Source organism: Melopsittacus undulatus, chromosome 6 (assembly GCF_012275295.1).
Source record: "Melopsittacus undulatus isolate bMelUnd1 chromosome 6, bMelUnd1.mat.Z, whole genome shotgun sequence".
Classification (NCBI taxonomy): Eukaryota; Metazoa; Chordata; class Aves; order Psittaciformes; family Psittaculidae; genus Melopsittacus; species Melopsittacus undulatus.
Genome location: NC_047532.1, coordinates 37,491,906 through 37,514,457, shown reverse-complemented (window position 1 = coordinate 37,514,457; position 22,552 = coordinate 37,491,906). Strand labels below are relative to the sequence as shown.

Genomic DNA, 22,552 nt, shown 5'->3' with positions numbered 1-22,552 from the left:
TTTATCTTGCCCAAAGAAGCTCACTATTGTAAAACCAGTAACACTTTTCAGAGAAGACTCTATTAAGGCTTAAGATGAACAGCAGAAAATGCTCAAAACTGAGAAAATACTCTGATTAAATTGTTTCATTAGTATTTTAACAACATGAAGAGATATATAATGGCTTAAAAGAAGCCTGCCCAGAAATCTTAAATAATGAACTACACTGTATCCAGAGAGAAGAGCAATAGAAAGGGAATTAAAGAGAGGATCTGACATTAAGGCACAGAATTGGATTGTTCACATTAATTGTGTTTTGAAATACCTTTTCTTTTTTTCTTGTTAGTGTAATCGATAGAAGTGATAGGGCAGAGGACACAGATTTCCATTATTGTGGCTTTTATTACAGACACTATTTGCCTTTTCCCATGTACCACAGTGCAACTCTTTAATAAGGTGTGGCAACATGGCTGAAATAATTGTCTGCAAATTTAAGTCAGTATCAACTTTCCTTGCTTTTACATATTGATTTGCATTTGGAATAGCATTAATTGAAAGTCTAGCATTCCATTTTAAAAAAAGAAGCCTAGAGAAATACATATATAGCTGCATGTATGTACATACATATGGTTTATATCTGCCAATACACTGTTCAAGTAAGTAATAAACACTGACCACTTTCTTTACCATTTTATCATTTAACTGTTCTTAAAAAGCTTCCAGGCTGATGATGTAACTCACAACTCTCTCCGTTTCACACTCTGGTTTAGGATCAAAACGAGATTGCTGATGTTCGGTCAGGTCTCCCTACACAGCTAAACACCAGGCAAGGAATTAGGAGTTTTAAATGCTACAGGCAAATAAGGCTCTAGGCAGTTAGTGTAAGTTTATTCATCACATATTTGGGAGATTTTTTTTAATAAAATTCTCTGGATGTACTCTTCAATTGTCATTATGCAAAGCTCTCAGAATAGATCAGGAAAAGCTTCTAGCTATACAGTACTTTTTCAAAGGGAAAATAGTCATTTGCCTTTAGATAAAATTATTAATACATACACCACTTGAAGTAGCTGAGAGACTAGAGCTGTATTTAGCCTTTGAAACAATTCTTTTGAATGAATTAACTAAGATACTTTTGGAGGGTAACAGTGGGTTTCATTGCCAGGATGGGTGATACCTTTCCACAGACAAAACACAGCAACTCCTCCCTGTTCTAAGCTTATTCTGGTTCTAACTCCTGCTATTTTGGTATGATTAAGCCTATTACGACCTGATTTGGCATGTATGGAAGCAACTCCACTTGTCTAGAGAAAGAGACATTATTTCTTCTGCGAAAAAAATCTTTATGCCTTTTTTTTCTTTTCTAAAAAAAAAGCCACATCTCTGACACATTTTTATATTTTTCTCCAAGTACATTTGCACACTTTTAAACTTAAAATTAAAAATGTAAGTAAGTTCTGATATCTACAGGTAGCAGCATCCAATGAGTACAAGTAGTGTTAGCTGTGAAGATCACAAAGTATGACTTCCTCCCCCCAGATTGAAGCAATATAAAATGGTGGTATAGAAACAACAAAGTGAAATATCAGATAAAGTCCCTGGTTGTACTGCAAACATCCAAATGATCCAGAAAGAGCACTGCCTTTTAAAATAGGCATACAACATGTATGCCTTTTATGTCTCAGATAAAAAAGAAATTGCTTTGGTGAGAACAGAAAACAATTTTGTCTCAGAAGACTGCATTTTCATAACATCACTATTTAATAAGAAGTTTCTGAAAATACTGAGAAAGCATGGATTGCTGAAAATATCTGTTTCCAACAAATTAAGGGAATACTTGTTCTAACCTGTACAGAGCACATATTTAATTACATTTAAAAGACCAAATAAAAAAATAATCTTAGATAGCTAAAATGGGAAAAAAAATCACAAAATAATAATATTTATACCATTTTAAAAGATAAAGCCATCTTACTATTACAAAAGTTTAAAGTCTGCTTTTCAAGAGCATTTTTATAGACAGAAAATATTGTCATATAAAATCCTGTCAAAATAACCAAAGTAACCAAACACTCCTCAGTACATTTCAAAAAATACAGATACTAAAATTTCATAAAACAAAGAAGTACAAACAATAAAAACAGTACTGCCTATTTAAATGGAAATTCTTACTGGTAGTCTCATAAGTATGAGAACTCCTCATAAGTCACACAAAAGTTCCTATTCAATGATAAGTGGTCATCCCAATAAAAAGCCTCACACAACTATACCACTGGGGAAAAAAAGGCTTAGCAAAACATCCACTATTATATTCTAAGATTTATTCAGTCAACACCTCATAATCATCTCTAAATCTAAGGGGACACAAACGCATTTCATCACAGATGAAAATCTTCAGCGACTGCTAAAATGAAAATAAAGAAATTATTACAATCTAGTAGTTTGGCTTGCAGCATGCATTAATCAGAAATCATAATAAATCCACATGCTTCTTCAGACAGCACATTAGTCAAACAGTTTTGTATGATAACGACATTGACTAATGGGCTCAGAGTTAGAGGGGTCAATCATAAACTCATCAAATGCTTCATTTAATTTCTTAATTTGGACAAACACAATTTGTTTATGGGAAAGATATCAGGTGTTCTTGAATGAATAATGGCTATGAAACCAAACTCCATTAATCAGCTCTTGATTACAAATGACTCAGAGATTGTTTGTTCTAATTTCATTCATTTGGGTCAACAAAGAGAACATGAGCAAACTAAACCACTTGGAGAAAATGGCACACTTAGTTCTCCATATTTAATAAAGTTGTGATAAATCCTCACTCAGTAACTTTAAACCAAGAATTTTATTACCCACATTAACCATTATTACTATTATCCTTTGTTCAAGTTTAAAAATTAATAAAGATGATCTACAAGAAGATCGTGTAGGCGCAACACAAGATCTTCAGATACTGGACAACCATACTTCCAAATTCAGAGCTTGTATTTCAGGTTGAATGTGAAAAGCACAAAAGTGGCAGCTTTTTATTTCCACTTGCTGTGAAGTATTTCAAGAAAATGATGCAATTTAACATCTTCAGAAAGCAGGAAAGGTGAGCTTAGCAAAACTGGAAGGGAACCAAGAGAAAATAAGGCCTGTGGACTGATGTATAACCAGATTCACAAATTCCTGCTGTATTTTCCAGGCTTTAAGAATTTTTTTAATCCCAGACTGTTTTACTGCTCTCCATCAGCATTTCTGCACTTTGTGACTGTGCAGAAATACAAAAGAAGTTTTTTAAAGTTTGTTCACAAGAACTGGGTCTGCATTCATGAAGAGCCACTCCCGACAACATTAAGGACAACACGTTCAGTTTGAAATGCCCACTGCCTGTTGACTTCAGCCACATATGCAGGGATGAGATCTCACCTTGTTCCTTCTGCCAAACACTCCCTGGGCAAGCCAGCTTGCTGTTCCAGCTGCCTTGTGGTCGCAACCTATCTCATAACTGAACCCCTAGTTCTGACCAGCTCCTGGATCCCTAGGGCTGCACGTGTGCCGAGTTCGAGAGGAGGATTTCCTCCGATGACCAGTATGGTGAGACACAAACTCTAACAACTGAAAGACCATCTCTTAATGCCGCCCTGCTCCATGACAGAATGGGCTGCACTATACAGCATCAGTACTAACTCCATCAGTATCTCACTCTTAAACTTAGGGCATTTTGTTCAGTAGCAATCATATCAAATGAACCATAGAATGGTTTGGAAAGGGCCTTAAAGTTCATGTAGTTCCAACCCCCCCACCTTCCACTAGACCAGGTTGCTCAAAACCCTGTCCAACTTGGCCTCAAAAGTACATAAACTAAAATATTAATCTTTAATGAAGAGTCTGCCTTTTTTTCTGTGAGTATATACTTAGATACAATAATAACAGTTAATTCTGCATCTGCAGTTCAGCTATCTTTTCTTCACATTTATCAATGTATATTCCTCAACTACCCTGAAGTTCTCTCCCAGTTGAAAAAATAACAGCAGATAAGGCACTAATCACTAATCACAATTTATAATCTGTCTGGAGCTAAGGACGAAATGAGGATGACATGGTCCCACATGAGACTAAGTTCTGGGACACAGGCTTTATTCCTACTGTCACAGGCTACCTATCATTGTTGGTAAGTCATTGAAACTCCCTGAAACTTTGACTCTACCTCAAAAGGGCACTGAGATGTAAAATCCACTGAGAGATAAGGAGTACTAATCTATTACGTTATAGGTGCCTTGGAAACGCCCACCAGCTGGAGAGTGAGCAAGGCTCTGATAACTACCTCCACACTCACACTTGAAAACTTGATGGATGTACCATCATGACAGTGAGACAGAGCAAAGAAATTTTATTTCTTTTCCACTTATTTCTCTCTTCAGCAAGCTGAGCGATGGATCCTGGCACACTTCACATTTAAACATGTCGTTTGTGCCCCTCAGCCAGAGTCAGTGCTGCTGGGCACATTGAACATTTTAAAGCCCTTTTCTGAGTATTCGTGCTTAAAATCCAGCTACGCAGTCTCCAGTTTATCTTGTAGAAAATCTAAACTGAAGGATGGTAAATACCCAAAGATTTACAGGGTAGACTGTTGTATCTTAGGGGTACGCATTCTGGCTAATGCTTTACTGACCACAGACCAAAGCAGGCACCTATACTGCGAAGATGGCGTGACAAATCAGGTAAAATATGAGAAATAAATACTTTGCTATCAATATTAAGATGTAACATTTCCCAAAAGGCATGCTTAAACAGAAACTATTCACACAACCACATATGGTTTCTGTAGCCAAAACAGGGTATAATTAAATTATTGGGCAGAGTTGCTAAATATAAATTGACATAAAACTTAAGTTAACTGAAAAATTGTCTTTGACTTAAGATCAATAGCAGGACTGAAAGATTCATCTGCACATAATTAGCACACATATTTGCATCAAAATCATGTATACCATATGCTACAATATTACTGAAAAACCCTTAGTTATAATGTAAGCCCTAGATACTTTTGTTTCCCAGTAGCACAAATAAGAAAAAGTATCAGATAAAAATCTAACAAAAAAACCAGAAATTCTTAAAGATTTAGAATTATTTAGAAAGGCAATAAATGTTCCTAACTAGTAACGTTACTGTAAAATCTACTTATAGTCTCTATTTTATGTTATGACATCCCTACATTAGCAACTACTTGGTTTCTTAAACTAGAAAAATTAACCATTCTATAAAAATGGTTCAAAGCATTTTTTTAATCTTTTGCAAGAACTTAAAATAGGTCATGAAATGAATGGCGTTTAGATACTGATACAATGATATTCTGAACTGCAAAACTGAATCATTTTGCTTAAAACATATTTCATTCTCTACCCAAAATTGTTTAATTAAAATCTTGTATTTTATCAGCAATAATGAAAGTGAGGTTGAATTAATTACTGAAGTAATTATTGACTAATCAAGTGTTTATTTTGCTCACCAAGGACACAAAACAGCTGCATTTCAAAATCACACACTCTGTAAGGACAAGACCATTAATATGTTAAAAGAGTACTTACTTGGAGTAATGACTTTTTTATATAGTTGTTGCTTTGCATGAACAAAGTTTTATTTTTGTAGTACTCTAATGAGATCAGGTAGCTTTGCTAGCAAATTAGGAACAAGTAATGTTTAAGAAATGTATCCAATGTCCAACTCTACAAGCACTCGTGCATGGCTATGAAGCTCATTCTGTAGACCATCCAAGTCAGGTCAAATTCTTTCTGCATCTTTCTAAAATTCAGTCTTAAAATACCTGCAATTCTCATAAAATATACAATATAAAAATTATCTATCAAATTTGTTACAGTATCCATTTTCTTGTTTGGGTTTTTGGAGTTTCCCTTTGTGTGTTTTTTTTTTTAATAACTTTATTCTCGTATCGCTCTGAGTTTGTTCAGAAGTGCTCTTTCTTCTGATGTCGTTAACTAAATTGGCTTTGGCATAGAAATCTGCTGAGTAGGAATCAGCAGCTGACCTAAAAACTGGGTTCAATAAATCTATAATTAGATGAGTTTCCTAAATTAGCTAATTTTCTAGAATAGGATAAAATCTTCCACCCTCAAATACGTACCTACAGCAGAAGGATATACTATGAAAATTTTTGAGAAATCACTCTAAGCTGAGGATGTGCATCTGTCACAGTGATACTGTCTGAACAGAACTGAGCAGATGAAAACAAAAGTAATTAAGCATTTCACCAGTCAAGAGTTATGAACTAATCCGTAGAGTATGGGGACAGGAATACAGATGGAAGAATACATTTTCAGATCCTTATGGAAAGGATGAGCTCAGACAGCCCTTAAGTCCAGCTATGGGAAGTCGCACCTTTTACTCCACAATCCAATAAAGACAGAGCATTCAGTACATCAGATGGCAGCAGAGAGAAATTGGACTGCATATCCTACTTGAACAATTTGTTAGCCATTTCATAGCTGTAATTCCAGTTTATTTACCTGTGAAATAATTGAGGCAGGGAACAACAATGAACTTTACAGACTGGTGCCAACTTGTGATTCACTGAAGATCAAAATTCCCACCAGTTCTGTAGACACTGAAAGAACCACCACCATTCCTCTTCTTAGTGCAAGACCTCTTCGATGAATTCTTCAGACAACAAATGTTTTGTTAAGAAATAACAATAAAGCTTACTTATCAAAACAGACTGAGATCATTCATCAAATTTTGCAAACTGTAGTCTTTCTACTCTGCTCTTCTGAGACCTCACTTGGAGTATTGTGGGCAGTTCTGGTGCCCTCAACATAAAAAGGACATGGAACTGTTGGAACAAGTCCAGAGGAGGGCCATGAGGATGATCAGGGGACTGGAGCACCTCCCATGTGAAGACAGGCTGAGAAAGTTGGGGCTGTTCAGCCTGGAGAAGAGAAGGCTACGTGGAGACCTCATAGCAGCCTTCCAGTATCTAAAGGGGGCCTATAGGGATGCTGGTGAGGGACTCTTCATTAGGGACTGTAGTGATAGGACAAGGGGTAACGGGTTGAAACCTAAACAGCAGACGTTTAGCTTGGATATAAGGAAGAAATTCTTTACTGTTAGGGTGGTGAGGTACTGGAATGGGTTCCCCAGGGAAGTTGTGAATGCTCCATCCCTGGTGGTGTTCAAGTCCAGGTTGGATGAAGCCTTGGGTGATAGGGTTTAGTGTGAGGTGTTTCTGCCCATGACAGGGGGGTTGGAACTACACGATCTTAAGGTCCTTTCCAACCCCTAACTATTCTATGATTCAATCATTCTATGATTAGTGTATATATCACACAAATAATATTCCTGAAAATCAAATCTTCTATTCATGTCTAGACTCCTGGAATATAACAAAAAAAATCAAGAACATTTTTTCTACTGAAGAACACCTGTATCTGTTCTGATCTTGCTAGCTCAATGCTTAACAAACCTAGGATGAGGATGGGTAGAAAAGTCCCTGAATGGGGAAATCAGGTATGTAAACATACTAACAGGCACACAAAATTCTTGGGAAAAGATGCAGAATATTTGGATTCATTTTAGTGGATGAAAGTATAGTTTTATTTATAGCGATCCTGTAGGAGGAAAAGAATAAGATACCCAGAAGTCTTCTGGATTGTCTTAAGCATCTGATGTTCTCTCTTCAAAATCTGTGTACAACAGAAATCAAGGTGGTTCGCTGCCTGTGAGAAGTTGGATTTAAGCTGATGTTAACAAAAATTTCAAAGCAATACTTTGTGAATATAAAAACAAGATGGTAATAAGAGTTTTTGTTGAACAGTGTCCAAAGGAATTCCATGGTATCAGCTATTCTAGGAACTCCAGGTAAAAAAAAAAGAGTTTCTGCTTCATCCACTGGCAGAAGGGTAGTTCTGAAGGTCTTCAATTTCACTTTGGGGTTAATGGAGCAACAGATAGGCAGCAAAACAATTAATGAAATCCACAAATGAAGTTTCGTATGTTTAACTCCGAGAATGAACTAAAACAAGTGAGGGGAATATTCAGACCTCCTACCAGAGCCTATAATTGTTGCCTCTACATGTTTGAAAAGACAGACAAAATAGGACATTAGGCTGATGGACTTAATTCAGATTTGGTACACTAGGTAGTAAAAAAAACTTAACATAGCATGTTCAGTTTCTCAGAACAGTGAGAGAAAGCATGTCCCAGATCAGATACAGCTGGATAAAAGTAATACTCTATTGTTACTCATTCAAGAGCAGCCATAAAAGTAGCAGTCCAAGAAACCCGATCATTATCTCTTTGCATCCTAATTGGTACGCATGAAAAGATCACCATGTATGTTTGCATGTCAATTAGAAAGACTACAGATGGGAAGAATCCATCTCCTTGCATTTGTGCTTTGTAAGCACAAATGTAAGGCACTAGTGTTTCATGCATTTATTTCCTATATTAACAAACAACAAAATACCTCTCTGTTTAGTACATTTAACCAAACTGCTTGTCACTATTGCCAACCCAAATCTTGGTCTGTGCCAAACAGTACACCTGTGCCTGTGGCTGCCCATCCCAGTCAATCCTCAATGCTGTCTAACATGGGCAAATGAGCAAATAAATAGACAGCTACCTCAGTATTTGAAGAAAACTATTATTGAGGGTTATAACAATAGCTATGCCTCAGGTGTATGTTTTCAGAACAATTGTTTCATCTTTCCTCCATTCACCTTCTTCATTTCCCTGTGAAGTTCTCAGTATCATTCTCTTTTTCTACAGCACTTGCTCACATGAGGAACAGATGCAAAACAGCAAAACCTACTGCTCCTGACCAAGCCTCAGCTATAAAGCGAAGCGACAGCACAGAGCAAGTACTGAAACAAAAAAAGGCATGATGAAAAAAAAGAAAAAAGGAAAATAAAAAAAAGCCTATTTCCATTTCTTGGAGCTACAGCAGTTACTGCTTGTACTTGAAGCCACAGCAGCAACAAATTGACAGCTTCTCCTCAGATTTATTTCTGAAAACATGAACAAATTTCTAGCCTCCCCAGGAAAACTTTGCAGAGTGAGCTTCATGAATTCTAACATAAAACTTTTTCATTTAATCCACCTCTTCTGGATTTTGTTTATAATGTCTTAACCCCCCCTGTGGTCACATACCCATACCCAGGTCTTTCAGTGCTGTTTTCATTAGGAATAGATTCTTATCCATTCATAGTCTCTTTAGCCTGGAGTTCAAGAAATGCTGCACAAAACAGCTTGAAAAACATTTTTAGTGGCCACATCCATGTTTGTCATAAAGAGAAAAGGTAATTCAATGAGACATCTTTGCTCACATAATTTAGATTTTTTTATACAAATGGAAATAACATTATGCAAAGTGTCAATACACTACTCAAAACAACTGCTTGAAATTGATAAAAATAAGAATTTTGCATTAACTTAGCATACCCACATAGTAACTATTAATTTCTTTTTCAATATTTGGTAACTTTTAAGCTTGTTGTAAGTTCAAATTCTTAGAATTTCTGGGGAAAGCATTATTTTAGAAGCTATTTTTAAATGTCCATGAATCAGGTAAAATAGTTAATGTATTATTTCACCCTTTGTGCATATATTCCAATACATTATCACCCTTCTAAAGCTGTCTGCATAATTAGAAATTCAAACTAAATTTTTCAGTGGAAAGAACACAAATAGCAAATTCAAAAGAAAAATATGATCAAAATAAGAAATCCATAAACATTTTATAAATTTAGCATTTAAAAATAAGCACAAATAAAAGGAAATTTTTCATATTTGTTGCCATCTGCCTGCCTTACTACTTTGCATAGCTAGAAAATAAGAAAAATAGAGGCCATCCTATTTAACTAAACAGTTTTTATTAAAGTAAAAGAAAAGCAAGAATCCATAAAGTAGCAAGTGATCCTATTAGTTCCACCAGACTAAAATCATACAGTCTACGTATGTGGTCCTTTCAGCCACATCTGTTATGAGCCATTTTGATACCAGAAAGTAGAGAATATTTGACTATTTATCAGGCACTGAGTGCAAATTAGGATTTTCTCCCCAATAACATGTACTATAAAACACTTCAATTTTTACAGCAGCTAACTAAGGCCAAAGTACTTTTCATCTTCAATGATTTTCTCTTTAAGGAATATGTAAAATGTAATAAAGATGTACGGTACAAAATTAAAGGGAGCAATACAACAGTATAATTCAAAGACAATGAGTTAAATATCCAATATCCAGAATAGCTGCCAAACGGATCTGATAAATGTTAAATTATTACGATTTGTATTCATCAGTTTTTACTGCATATTGCTAACATCATGTTAGTGTCTCAGTTCTGAAGTTTTCTTTAAATAAACTCTGTCAAGAATCCTTTGCACAAAACTGCTCTACTCTTGAATGCTCTTTCAGCGATAGATTGAAATGCAGATTCCAAAAACAGATCAGTCACTTATTTCAACTCTAGACCTTTGAAAATCCAGATCAACTGCCTTTTGTCATCGTCTTTATATGGAGAGTAAGAAATAACTGCTTATCATCACAGAAAAACTTTCAGGCTCCTTTAGTAAAGGCAGCAATATTGATAACTTGAAATGTCCACATTTTTTCATATTTTTCATATCACTGTATTTACTTGTTAATTATTATACTATACAAGGTATTTCACCTGTGAAGCCATTTAGAAAAATAATGTTTGAGTCACAGAAAGGTTATTGCCATTCTGGAAGGAATCTATTCATCTCTAAATATGCCATCCAAATATAGACTAAGAAATACACTATATATAATTACCTAGAAATAGATGGAATAAATAAGATAAATACAGTAAATTTTTGAATCTTTACCCATATTTTAATCCTTATGAGAAAACATGGTTGCCATACAACAATTCACAGCTGAAATTAACCAGCTTTAAAGTTTTGACACTTTTGGTTAAGCTTATAGGTTTTAGCAAGGCAGGATTCGAAGCAGGGCAAACTTTTTCCTTAAAATAAGCAATATGAGCAAGCAAATGTTTAGCACAAAACCCCAGCTCAAATCTTCTGTGCTTCTCTGTCTCTCGGTAATGAAGCCTGGGAAAGAAATCACAGACACCCAAGTGGTTTGGCAACTGTAAGTGACAGAAGCTCAGCTAAATCCTCTGTTTACACTGGGGATTAGCTGGGTAGATTGTGCACTGCAAACTGAGCTATCGATGGTCAAGGGAACCTGCTCCCTGTCAGCCCGTGGGGCAGCAGCACAAAGCCTGGTCCTGGTAGGAAGTGACCCATGAACGTATCCCTACGAAGGATTTATACAAAGCCAGTCTGCCTCATAGAAACTCCATATGACCATTAACCGGCCTGCAAGGCCTGCCAGGAGGCCTAATTACAGGTCTACAGAGCCCAATAACAAAAGCTGAAGAGCTTTAGCCTAGGGATGATCTGCTTTATACTGACTTGAGAGAGTCCATATAGAGTGACAAAAAGAAAGAGGTTTAGCTTTAAAATTCTCCCAAGAGACAAAGCATTGTAGCTAAGTCTGGAAGGCCCACATGCAACATACTTCAGATAGGCTTAAACATATCACCCTCTCAAAATTAACATTCAACTACTGCCTGCTTAACATCTGCTCAAACATGGCAAGTTGCTGTGATAATGTTAGAGGATGTTAAAAAGGCTTTCTGATACTTCAATATTGTGAAATGTAAGCAAGTAAAGTTGTGCAAACATAAATTTATAGTCGAGACCAACAACTTCTACTGAATGAACGACAATTTTAATAAATCAAAACTCGGTTGCCTTATAAATTAAAGCAGAGTGCTTCAGTATCTGCAAGTATTGTACTGCTTAATGAGAACAACGATTTAAGCATTACACCAGCAAAAAAAAAAAAAATTAAGGAAGTGCATAGCAAAGTCAGCATGCATGATGAATGAAGGACTTGGAGACACAACTTACTGACAGCACTGTATTATCTGAGCATAAAAGTGACCATCTTCGCCATCCTCCCCTCCATATAAGGGAGAATATTTCATATTTTACCAGCTCTCCCACAGGACAACAGAAGTCACAATTCCCATTACCAAAACACACCAGGAACAAAATTCCAAATAAAAAGAGTATGGTTTACTCTTTGCTATATTTTGTCTTTCAGAGAAATCAGTTGTTATGTCCTAAATTAATATTCAAGATTCTAAAAGCAGACTTCCACAAGATACTAATTTTAATAAAGATACTATCTTTAATTCCTGCTGAAGCTGGTCAGTTGGCCACTGGACCTACCTTCCCTAAAATCAAGCATCTCTGGTAATGAAGAAAGCACCGAAGAACAAAGGAACACTGTAATGTATAATTAACATTTTTAAAACTATGGCCATTGTACTAGGATAGGACTTGAAAAGGCTGACACACGGAAAGCACTTTCAAACTTATATTCTGTAAATTGGTAACATTAATAGTGTATTTCAATACACCAATTTCTCTCGCTTATAAAGGCACAATTTCCATGTCAATAGGTTGATCTGAAGTGAAAAAAAAAAAAAAGATACACACAAACATCTTTAGATTAAATGTTAAGAAAGTCTTCTTCACTGAAATGGTTGTCAAGCATTGGAACTGGCTGCCCAGGGAAGTGCTGGAGTCATCACTGCTGAAGGTATTTTAAACACCTGTAGATGTGGCACTTAGGGCCATGATTTAGGTATGGACTTGGCAGTGCCAGAACCTGATAATCACGTGTCTTTTCCAACCTATGTGACTCTATGATCTTCAGACTGAGAAGATAACTCTAACACGTAAATAGTTCACTGAAACACTAGAAGAATAATATTGCAAAACAAGGACTATCTAAACCTTTTTGTAACTAAATAATTTTGGAAATCAGATTCCTTATAAAGTGCCTCTCGCAGCTCATCCCATTGTCTGTGGTACTTGGCACGAAAGCCAGGATAGCTGTTTTACTAGCTAAACCACATGAACAGAGTGCAACCAGCTTTTGGACTGATATTTCCTATGCTTGAAGAAACGTTGGGAACTCCTGCTTTTAAATTTGGACAAAATAATCTCAGACATTCCACTCTCTGATAAACGACAGCCCAAATGCCTTCTCTTAAAAGAATTTGTATACTGCATACAAATACATATTTGTTGCTGTGCCAAATTTGAAGAAAGCACCTGAGCTTAAGCCCCGACATCAAATTCTATGTATGTACCAGGTACTCAGAGAAGTTACAAATTAAACAAGTACCAATACTAACGCCTTGCTCCTGAACAATTTTGAGTCACTGTAGGAGGTAAGATTGTTTTGCTTGGCCAAACCATAGAGGAGTGTAGAGTTACTAACAACCATTAAAAAGTAGACAGTACATTTTGAATAAAGTATAACTTTTTTCCCCACTTGGGAATTGCTACAATCCCACAGTAATGTCAGATACTCTACAATTTAATTCACAAGTTTGGGATGGATCCTGTATCAAGCACTGCATATACAAAAAGCTTTGTTCATTATTACTAAAGTACAGATTTAAATTTACGTTATATTCTACTAAATCCTACAACATCATGCTACAACAGCAACACCATAATAGACATAAACTTGTTGATTGTGTACTCCTTGACAAGCTGCTCAGTCACAGTTTAAGGCAGGGTTTTTTGGTTTTTTTTCTTAAAGATGAAAAAAGTACTGATTTTGCAATGAGTAAACACACAAAAATATATTGAAACAACATTATTAAGATTTCCAACACTCCTTTCACACCAATTTAATAAAAATTCAATTTAATTGACGAATATAGGATGGGTGAAGGAAGAGAGGGAATGATCTCAAATGCCTGAGATTACCAAGATTTACATAAAGCCAGGAAATAACTTCTTTCTGTATTTTTGGATGGTAAGAGAAACAAATAGATTAACTCTCTTGAGTTATTTATAAACAGCTTCTGGCTTCAATCTAAGTTTCAGACTTCAATTGTGAACATTTCAAATTAACAATGTCATAGATCTTTTATATGTTTTTGGAAATTTTGGGGACCCATGTCATGATGATATACAGCCCACAGATATCTTTTATACATTTCTCAGGTGTTAAATTAAAAAATAAGGTGTGATAGATGTTGAGTAGTATATACAAATTGTGCTTTTTTTAGGTCAGTACTGTCACATCTGTTTTATAATTTTATGTTTCAAGATTTATTAAAAGTTATGGAGAAGAGTGAATGCATCTGAAGCTATACACTATAAAAGGCTAGGTGCATTAAAAAAAAAAACAACAAAAACAAACCCAAAGCAAAACAAACAACAACAAACAATGTGAGAAGACTGGTATTCCTTAAAACAGAAGGTTTCCATAAAAATAAAAAAAAAGTTTTTTTTGGCAGTTGCTATTTCTCAGTTAAAAATGAGAGCTGAGAGCTGAACTAAAGACAAAATCTTTTATAACAATGCATATGAAATACTGAAAGCTTTCCTTTTTGCATGACAAAGTTCTAATGGAAAAAGAAAAAAAAAAAGAAAAAAAGATATAGAAATTAATTTGGATCTCAAAGCTCACCACAGATTACCACTTCAGAGCTAAATCATTATTTTAACATTTTGAAGACAAATGCAAGTATCCAAAGAACATCCAGCAATGTTATATAAAAGGATCATTATGAATTTATATCTTTTTTTATAATTACCACAGCCCTACTACAGTGTAAGATTCTTGAGTAATGTTTTCACAACCACACTGTAAGTGCATCAAGCCACATGCAGCTCATGTAAATAACCATTTGGAGACTGGGTAAAGAGAGGACAAAAGCCTCTGCATCAAAGCCAGTGAAGAGCAGGCATCCTGATACAGCATGTCACCACAAAGGCACGCAACCTAAGGTGGCAAAGAGCAAAATGGAATTTGGCCTAAGTTATACCATAGCTCAAATCCACATCGATTTCCACGGGGGAAAAATGAAGGAATGCATATCAAAGCTGCAGACTGAACACTATTAGTAAAAATAAGCCAAACAAGAGGAGCTCCTGTCCATTTGGGAGCAACCATGTCTCTGATCAGTAACATGGACTTCAACACAATATTTGCAAAAAAGGCGAGATAAAAGGAATGATCTTCTCATCTTTGGTACAATAGGACAGTTACTTTAAAGTTTTAGATCTTCCATTGAACTACAGGATTTTTCTTTAAATTAGTTAAACTAATGCAAAATTAAAAATAGTTACCAAGATATGCATCTTGCATTCCTTCTTACTAGTCCTGGACAACATAGGAATGCTTCTCTCCATGGAGAATTAATATGTAGACTAGCCTCTTAGTCTCAGCCTTTTGGAAAGCTTACTACATATTTCAGCTACCACTTCAAATAAATAAATACAAATATATACATGCACTAATTCAGTTCAGTGCTAAAAAATAAAAGAAAAAAAACAAAATTTTGAGAGCGTAGAATAAGTCTCAGTAGCAGCAGCAGCAAGAGGAGAAACACATGAAATCTGAGCGCTGGTTCTGGGCAGCAAACAAAAAATACTTATTTTTATCTCCTTAAAAGGATTTACTAAATGCCAATGGTGATGCACACCAGTTTCCTCTTAACTAGAAATTGAAGTGAGCTATGGAGAAAGGGACTTGGCATTTGCCAAAGAGAAAGGGGTAAAATTAGTATCTGGTATTACAAAAGTTAAACACATTTTGAAGAATATAATTTTATTTATAATAGCCACACTTACCAGCTGCCTCAAGAACCAGCTGTAATCTGGCTTTGGCCTGTTCAGCAGGAGTCTGAAAAGAGAGGATTTATAAAATCTTCATAACTGTTTGTACATTCAACATGTAAGGTCACACACTACCGACTACAATCCTGCCATCGCCAATGGGAAGCTCTCACCTCTGCGAGTGACACTGTGCTTACACGCCATCCAAAGCAACTTCCAGACTGAAATGAGCACTCATGTATTTAAGTTAGAAACTCTCTGGTAAATTTTTGGATTTGACAAGAAAGACCATCCCCATGAGGCAGCGCTGTGGCAGCCTGACCAGCCTGAGCACCTGCAACTGTGGCCAAGCTGAAGCCCACCTCCGGCTCCTTTCCCAGTCCTCCAACAGCAAATCTTCTCCAGCACCTTGGTGACCCCGTTACACAAAAATACATAAGCATGCTCAGAATCAGCTTTTAATATGATTAATACGGTAAGTTTTTCACATTTCTGTTATCTCTTTTGACTTTTTCCTCTCCTTAAGGTATTTTTTCACATCTGTTGGGTTGCGGAACATATTGTTGGCTGTGTACCCACTATGCTAATTATTCCAAGTGATGTTTTACTGTGTCCAATGTGCTTGCCACCCCTCTAATTTTGAAGCCACTCAAACATTTTCACAGTTAAATTTATACACAAACCACATTTGTCACAGAGTTCAGAAGTTGATTATTTCTGTAAGCATCTGAAAAGTTTGGGAGGTTTCTGCTCTGCATTAAAAATAAAACATGATGGAAACGTCTGGTGTCATTTGTTCAGCTTTGAGAATTCTTCTAGGCAGATACTGCTACTAGAACTTTTTTGTTTTTTGGCAACCAATCTAAGTTTGTACCCTTCCAGGTTCACCCCATTAGTCATAAAAATACTAATCACAGTAATTAGGCAAAGCTCTTTGCTAAGAATATCCCATCTGATAATGCTCTGTAGGGGAAGTGAGTGAGCGTGTCTCAAAATCTCTTTCAACCAAAGATATACCAGATTGCATTGTGCTCAAACAGATTTTTATAGTAGGATTGATGTCATATTGCCACAAATTACAAACTCCATAAAACAGCCACCTTCCACTGATTCACAAACCCCCCACATTCTGCTTTTAGGAGCTTAGGGGTTTTTATTTACTAATCGTTTGTTTTACATTACATTTACACCTATTAATATCAACTAAAAATTGTTCTGATGACACAGAACAATCCTATTTCTACCACAAGAATTTACAGACTGCTCCTTTCATTTGCATGCAATCTGAAAGATTTTACATTATCTGCAGATTGAGAAAGGAAGATCCACATTTTAGTTGTAGAGGTCTAATATTTTTAGTTTTGAATTTTGCTACCTGTTTGCACAAACCCCAAATTGTTGGGAAAAATTTATTATTATAATGACTATGCCACTGCTACCATTTGAATTGACCACTAATCTTGGTGGCAGCAAGAAAAATTTTTACATTTATTGTAAAAGTATCTTCACATTTCTTCCTTGTGCAGTGAATTAATTACTACAACATGTTTTTGCATATTAAATGCACCACTAGAGGACAGAAAGGAGAGGAAGAAAAAGGTCTGCTTTCCATCCAGATAAAACCTGCCCAACTAAGTTTCAGAAAAGTCGTACTTGGGTTTGTGGGTTTTCCACTCCTACTTTAGATTTAAAAAAAACACAACAAAACAAACAAAAAAAAACCTACCAGGGATACTTCAGCATGGCAAAATACTGCAGTAGAAAAGTGGTTTATGTAAAATACCACCTGCACTTAGGTCTTCATGTGAAAAGTCCAAGTCTTTGAACAACCCCATCCATCAGGAGGGTTCTGGAATCCAGTAGTGCCTATAATACATTAAATTGATCTCCTACATTCATTTTGCCCATTTTGTAATGAAGTTATTTGATTAACTTAACTGATCCACCACCCCACCAGGAAAAGTATGGCCTTGTTTGGGCCACAGTGCATCCCCACAGCTTGAGCAGCTTGCATGAGCATCCTCCCAGGCTGCAACTCTCCTGTGAGCTGCCCAATATAGGAAGCAGCATGAGCTGATGCACTTCTAATGCAGCTTTTTTCTGTAAGACTCAAGTGTGTCTCAAATGCTAAGGGACCGGTTGAGAGATACAATACTATATTCTTATAACATTTATCTAGTTAGACACATAACACAAATACCTGGATCTCTCAAAGAAAAGGATCTCTCTTCTTTTTGGCCATGGAACAGTCTGTTTAGCACTAATTACTAGAGAAAGAGATGCTTCACTTGCAATTATTACCATATTCAAAGCCCACAGTGGCAACATCCAGCATCACCACACCAACAATAATTCCCTGAAAGAGCAAGTATTAAACTAGGCTCCAGATGGAGAAGAGAATGCAGTGAGCACCAGAACAAGTGATGCCTCTCAGTACTAAGCATGAAACTCCACCAGTATCAACATAATTGAGCCCCCTACTCTTAAATGCTCCAAACAGCTCAAAATGTCTTTTCCCACTCCTCTCATGTAGGTATGAATGTGTCTTGTTGGTATAAAGTAGGCTAGATTAAAATTCTTCTTTTACTTCGCAATATCCCACTGGAAACTGCACATGCAGTTGCTTTGCAGGCATCTTCCCCTTTGCCCTGACTGCAGCCCTAGCACTAACTGATAATTGCTTCATGGACATTGGTATACCCACAGCAGAACTCAGTGCAGATGCCTTTCTGCTATCAATCAATATGCCCTAAACAATGAATGGATTAAGGGTTCTTTAATAAAGGTGACTAGCTTGGCTCCAGAAAGCATTTGTCCAACTGGTGGAGGAGGCCAATGCTCTGAGAAAACAGACAAAGACAAATTTGACTGAAAAAATCACAATTAGACCCTCAAACAAGCCGTTAGCGATTGTGTGAGAAAAACCAACTACTGGAGGTTAGTATTGATTTAGAAGACCATTTTGTGACAAAATTCAGAAAGACCCTCAGGAAACTTAAATACAATAAAATGACTGGTCATTTGAGCACAGGTTGCAAAATAAAACCATAAGGAAAGTCTGAGAGTTTAAGTATAACACAGAAGCAACAGAATTCAAAACAGTGTAAAAAATATAAATAAATAGTACCAAGTACTTATAGTACCAGTTGATGAAGCTGATCACTAACTGTAAAAGCAAGAAAGGAATTTTCCACAGAGCAAAATGACACAAGGCATGTCAAGCCCCCTAACAATGACTTTAACATGCCATTGTCAAAAAGTGTTTGGTAACACACTGGAATTATGCTTTAGAAAACTATGGTATTTTATGGGATACCATGAAATAGGAATATCCATGCGATTAATAATTGTTATTAATATCTCTAGCAAAAACTTTACTATATGTATACAACTTTTAAAGCAAGCTTTTTTAGGAATATGTGGCACTCATATTTCCTTGCAGTATATCAGTGCATGACGTCGCTACTGCTTTCATAAATACTATACTTTTTAATAAAACTGCACTAAAACCAGTGTCTCGTAACTTTAAATTTTATTTATTGTGTAAAAAAACCCAAAACAACCACACACAAGTTGCTTGCCACTAGTAGCTACAGGGTGCAAGTGATGTGCTTGGTGGGCAGCTTCAGACATGTTAATGACACTTAGTTTAACTGAACTTCAGGACTTCTCTCTCTTGTAACATCTCTACCAAAGCCTAACAAACCTTAGTGTGATAGCAAACTTTTTTTTTTTTGGGGGGGGTGAATGTTGTTTGGCTTTTTACACAAATATTTTACCTTTGCATTAGAGAAAGACAAAAATAGCAGTCCTTAAGCCCTCTACATCTCTACCAACAGAGATGAGCCACAAACCCTAAGAACCATGCTTCCCACAGCAAACACGATCAACATTCCTTAATTGTCTTAGATACACGTGCTGCTTGAGATTATAATTCAACATTCTACTTGCAAAAAGGTCGTAGGATATCAGATTTGTTTAACACAAATAGCCAAGTTGGTAATTTTAAAGGCTTTTCACTTAGTGGTAAAACCAAAATTTCCTACAGTCATTGTATTACATTAAAAAGTCCCACGAAACTATAGGTCTCTTAACTTTTCAACCGGTGTAAACAAACTGGCTTGCAATGTTTTAATGTTACTTCTCCCACTTCCTCTGAAGGAAGGGTTTGTGTCCAGATTTCTTCCTGAAGACTACTCACACCTTCATGGCCAAAAGCCACTATAGCAGTAGCAACATAGTATGCTCTTGCTCACATTCCGGGGATGATATTAGCACATCCACATATTGCAACTGAAAATAGAACGTGAATTGTAGCTGTGTCAACTATTGATCTCCTCGGGGCAATGTCATTTCCCCAGGTTCAAGTTTCTCTTGATGCATATGTACTCAGGAAAATTCCAGTTTAAAAACACAAAATCAGAACAATACCCAAAGGACTCTGAAAATAAACACTAATTAAGTAATCCTATTGAACACAAATCCATCCTCCCATTTTAACTCCAGCCTATTGCCCTTATAATTTATCTAACCTTTCCCAAGCTGATGAGCTCAAGAAAAGGTTAAGTATAACAAGAAAAAGAATTAACAAAACATAAGATTCCTAGTTGTCTGAAGAGACAGCTATCCAGAAATATCTGGGAATACTTCCAAAGTGGCTCAGAAACCTAAAGCAAATGTTCACAATGAATTCCAGAAAAAGAAAATTTGGCAAGGCTGAGAATATAAGAGAAACTCCCCTGCGTTACTGTGACCACAAATCGTCTAGAGGCTTTATCAAATGACTGTTTGCACAACCTTGTCAGGATTGCTTCTCATTCAAAACCAGAGGAATTGTATAGAGAAAAAAAATTAAAACAATACTGAAGCTACTCAACTCTTCCTGCAATTCACGAAATGCCTGGAAATGCATCCTGTTTCAGACTCTAGATTGCAGGTGATAGACAGCAGCCATGTGAGCCTGAGGGGGCAATGGGGAACTGCCTGAGGGAGAGCTTTGGGTGGAACTTCTGGGGCTTGGTGGCCTGAAATGGTAAAAGCAGACTGCAGTTCAGAGAAACTAAGCGTAAGATGAGGTTGTGGTTAGTTAGGATGAAGAAGAGAATGACTTTGCAAGGATAAAGACAGCAGATCTGCTGTTAAACAGATGGAGTTCACATGGATTAAGGAGGAGCTCCATTCAGAGTGAAAAGAAAAGCAATCACATTAATATACTGTCTAAATAGTATCTTCACTAAAAGTACAACCACATCTCATGAGTCTGTTCAACCTCCTCACACAGTAGCTTGGAACGACAAGCTGGTGTTTTCCTTGAAGTGCCAAAAGCTTGTAATTAAAAAGTCCTGCATAAGAAAAGAAGTAAAAAAAGAACAAAATAACAAGAAAAAAATCCCCAACAAACCAATAACCAAATAAATTCTGTTCCAACTGAAAACAGAACACAACTTCTCACAGATATTAGTAACTGCTACCTGTTCCATATTAACATGGAGACTGATTTTACAGCTGCAACAGGGATCTGGGAAAGACACTTGATTGATGAAATTCCATAGAACTTACAGGTAAATACAGTATTTAGGGTACAGGAGACAGATAGGCTTAACCAGATCAAGCGATAATAGCAGTACAGAATGGTATAAACCATAATGCTGATAAATACAGATAAATGCACACTGGGAGTAACTTCTGATCTACCCTCCTGCATTCTCAAAGAACAGTATCAATTCCAGAAAAAAAGTTTCACATCATTGTGAACAGCTAAAAGGAGACCTCAATGTATATCAGTAATGAGAAAAGACAAGACAGAAATGTCAAAAAATTAAACAAAGGGGATGGATATGTAATTTTATTTTAATATATTCTGTAAGTTGGTGGCCTGCTTTCACCATACATCCCAATTCTAGCAAATCTATCTCAACAGGAAAAGACCAAAAAAGAACCTGAACCCCGCTACCTTTTAAGTGGAGTTTGATCAAATTATGGAAAAGATTATGTGACATGTTTGCTTAACATAGGTATCATTGGATTTCTTTTCAGCCATTTATTCCTCATTAGAGAATTAAAAAAGCCAAAAAAAATAACCAAACAAAAAAAACCCCACCAAACTAAAACCAGAAAATAAAGAATTTACTTGTATTAGAGAACACCTCAAAGGAGCATACAAAATAAAAATACAAAATAAAAACAAAGGAGATTTGGAACTTCTATTAACAGCCTTTTTCTTACAGAAGTCAGAGCAAACAAAGAATTTGGCAAATTCAAAACTGACATAGGAAATTTTTTGCACATTAAACACACAAAAAAATCTTAGAGAAGAATTAATAATATGAATAGTATAGAAACATAAGCATATCTAGCACTATTTGAATTAAACCTCTGTATTTCCAGACATAAATCAGCTTCAATGATTAGATATTAAAATGATATTTATGACTCTGTGTTTCTTCTTTGATAGAATCAATCAGTAATACACTCGGATACAGCCATGGTAAGACCAGTGTCCTGACTGAATATAGATCTACCTGTTCCAAAAAACCTAATGTTTGAGAAAATGTGGAAACGTATAAATTGGGAAAATGAGCCCAGTAAGAGATGGTAGTGACCCTGTTAACTTTAAAAACAAGTGAGGTTTTTCCCAGTTTGCTCCCTGTCCAGAACTACCTTTCTATTATATACCTTAGAGAAATGAGATTTTTTTTTTACTGCTATCCAGCTGATACACTTGTTGTATAGAAGTGGTCAGCAGCTAAAAAATGAAGCACACAAAAAATTAAATTATATTGACATAGCAGTTTTACATTATTACTCCTATGGAGGATGAAATTGGGGAAAAAAAAAGAAAAAAATAGCCAAGGAATTGTCAGGCTGTTTACAGTCTCCAT

General features: G+C 36.1%; 1 protein-coding gene across 1 annotated transcript in view; it reads right to left on the bottom strand.

The window, feature by feature from the left end:
• The window catches only part of RSRC1 (arginine and serine rich coiled-coil 1), a 176,472-nt gene that overhangs the window by 61,820 nt on the left and 92,100 nt on the right, over positions 1 to 22,552 (bottom strand). Inside the window, exon 9 of the mRNA XM_034063784.1 lies at positions 15,687 to 15,738. Within this exon, the coding sequence (XP_033919675.1) occupies positions 15,687 to 15,738 (52 nt within the window). The remainder of the gene's footprint in view (positions 1 to 15,686; positions 15,739 to 22,552) is intronic.